Source organism: Nicotiana tomentosiformis, chromosome 5, assembly GCF_000390325.3.
Source record: "Nicotiana tomentosiformis chromosome 5, ASM39032v3, whole genome shotgun sequence".
In the NCBI taxonomy this organism is placed as follows: domain Eukaryota; kingdom Viridiplantae; phylum Streptophyta; class Magnoliopsida; order Solanales; family Solanaceae; genus Nicotiana; species Nicotiana tomentosiformis.
The window spans coordinates 82,998,653-83,000,569 of NC_090816.1; the positions used below are offsets into that span (position 1 = coordinate 82,998,653).

The following is a 1,917-nucleotide window of genomic DNA, read 5'->3' on the forward strand; positions in this document are numbered from 1 at the left end:
AAGGAAGGGAATACAACTAGACCCATCAAAAATCACGGCTATTCAGGAATTAACTCCACCAAGGAGCAAGAAAGATGTCATAAGTTTCCTGGGTAGATTGAATTACATCAGTCGCTTCATAGCCCAGTCCACAGTAATCTGCGAACCCATTTTCAAGTTGCTGAAGAAAGATGCTGCCACAAAGTAGACAAAAGAGTGTCAGAAAGCCTTCGACAGAATCAAGGATAATCTGTCAAATCCACCAGTGCTGGTTCCCCCCGAACAAGGGAAACCATTGTTGCTCTACTTGTCATTCTTGGATAATGCCATCGACTATCTGTTCGGACATCATGACGAAACTGGGAGAAAGGAGCAGGCCATTTACTACTTAAATAAGAAGTTCACGCCATTCCAGGCCAAGTATACTTTGATAGAACGCACATGTTCTGCTCTGACTTGTGTTGCCCAGAAACTAAGGCATTACATGTCGGCATACACTATGCATCTGATATTTCAACTCGACCCGCTCAAGTACATCTTCTAGAAGCCGATGCCTATCGCAAAGCTAGCTAATTTGCAAATTCTCCTCAGTTAATTTGACATTGTGTATATCACTCAGAAGGCTATCAAGGGGCAAGCTTTAGTTGACCGCCTCGCAGAAAATTTGGTGGATGGGGATTACGGCCGCTTACCACGTATTATAGTGTTATTTGCTGGAGAAGATATTGCATAATCGTACCCTGAGTGGAGAATGTTTTTCGATGGAGCAGCACACTTCAAAGGAGTTGGAATTGGGGCAGTCCTGATTTCAGAAACTAGACAGCATTATCCAGCATCGGCAAAGATAAGATTCCCTTTTACCTATAATATGGCCGAATACGAAGCATGCATCCTTGGGATTAGAATGGCATTCCACTTCAACGTCAAAGAACGTTTGGTCATAGGAGACTCCGATATATTGATACACCAAGTCCAAGGAGAATGGTCCATAAAGAATGTCAAGATACTTCCGTACATGCACTGTGTAAAGGCGCTATGCAAGCAGTTCATGAAGATTGAGTTCAAGAACCTCCCTAGGATTTGGAATGAGTTCGCCGACGTCCTTGCAACCCTATCATCTATGATTCAGCATCCGGACAAGAACTACATCGACCCTATCGAGGTAGAGATCAGGGATCAACATGCCTATTGCTTCCATGTAGATGAAGAACCAGATGGTAAACCATGGTATCGCGACATCAAGAAATTCTTTGCAACCAGATAATAACCGAAGAATGTTACTAATGGTCAAAAGCAAGCCTTTAGGAGGCTGGCAAACTACCTTTTTCCTCAACGGGGAAGTCCTGTACAGGAGGACCCCAGATTTATATTTGTTGAGATGTGTAAACGCTGCTGAGGGAACCAGACTATTGGAGGAGTACATGCAGGAATGTACGGACCCCACATGAACGGGTTCACATTAGCCAAGAAGATCTTGAGAGCTAGATACTTTTGGATGACTATGGAAAACAACAGTATCTGCTATGTGCATAAGTGTCACTAGTGCCAGATTTACGGGGATTTCATCCGGGTTTTGCCAAATGAGTTACACATAATGGGTTCACCTTGGCCGTTTGCCGCTTGGGGCATGGACGTGATCAGACCTATAGAGCCCACATCATCAAATGGACATCGTTTCATCTTGGTACCTATTTACTATTTTACAAAATGGGTCGAGGCATCTACTTACAAGGCCTCCATGAAGAAGGTAGTGACATATTATGTCCGAAGCAACATCATCTGCAGATTTGGGATATCAGCGTCTATCATCACTGAGAATGCCGCTAACCTCAACAGTGTCCTCATTAGAGAAATATGCGAGAAGTTCAGAATCGTCCACCGTAATCGTCCACAGTGTCCAAATGAATGGGGCAGTCGAGGCAGCCAACAAGAATATCT

The 1,917-nt window shown here is 43.9% G+C and overlaps 1 protein-coding gene across 1 annotated transcript; it reads left to right on the plus strand.

Annotated features, from left to right (window-relative positions):
- Window positions 1–730: 730 nt before the first annotated feature.
- LOC138892679 (uncharacterized) lies at window positions 731–1,243 on the plus strand. The gene has a single exon (XM_070176415.1). It carries the CDS (start codon window positions 731–733, stop codon window positions 1,241–1,243), a length of 513 nt encoding a protein of 170 aa, XP_070032516.1.
- The last annotated feature ends 674 nt before the right edge of the window (window positions 1,244–1,917 follow it).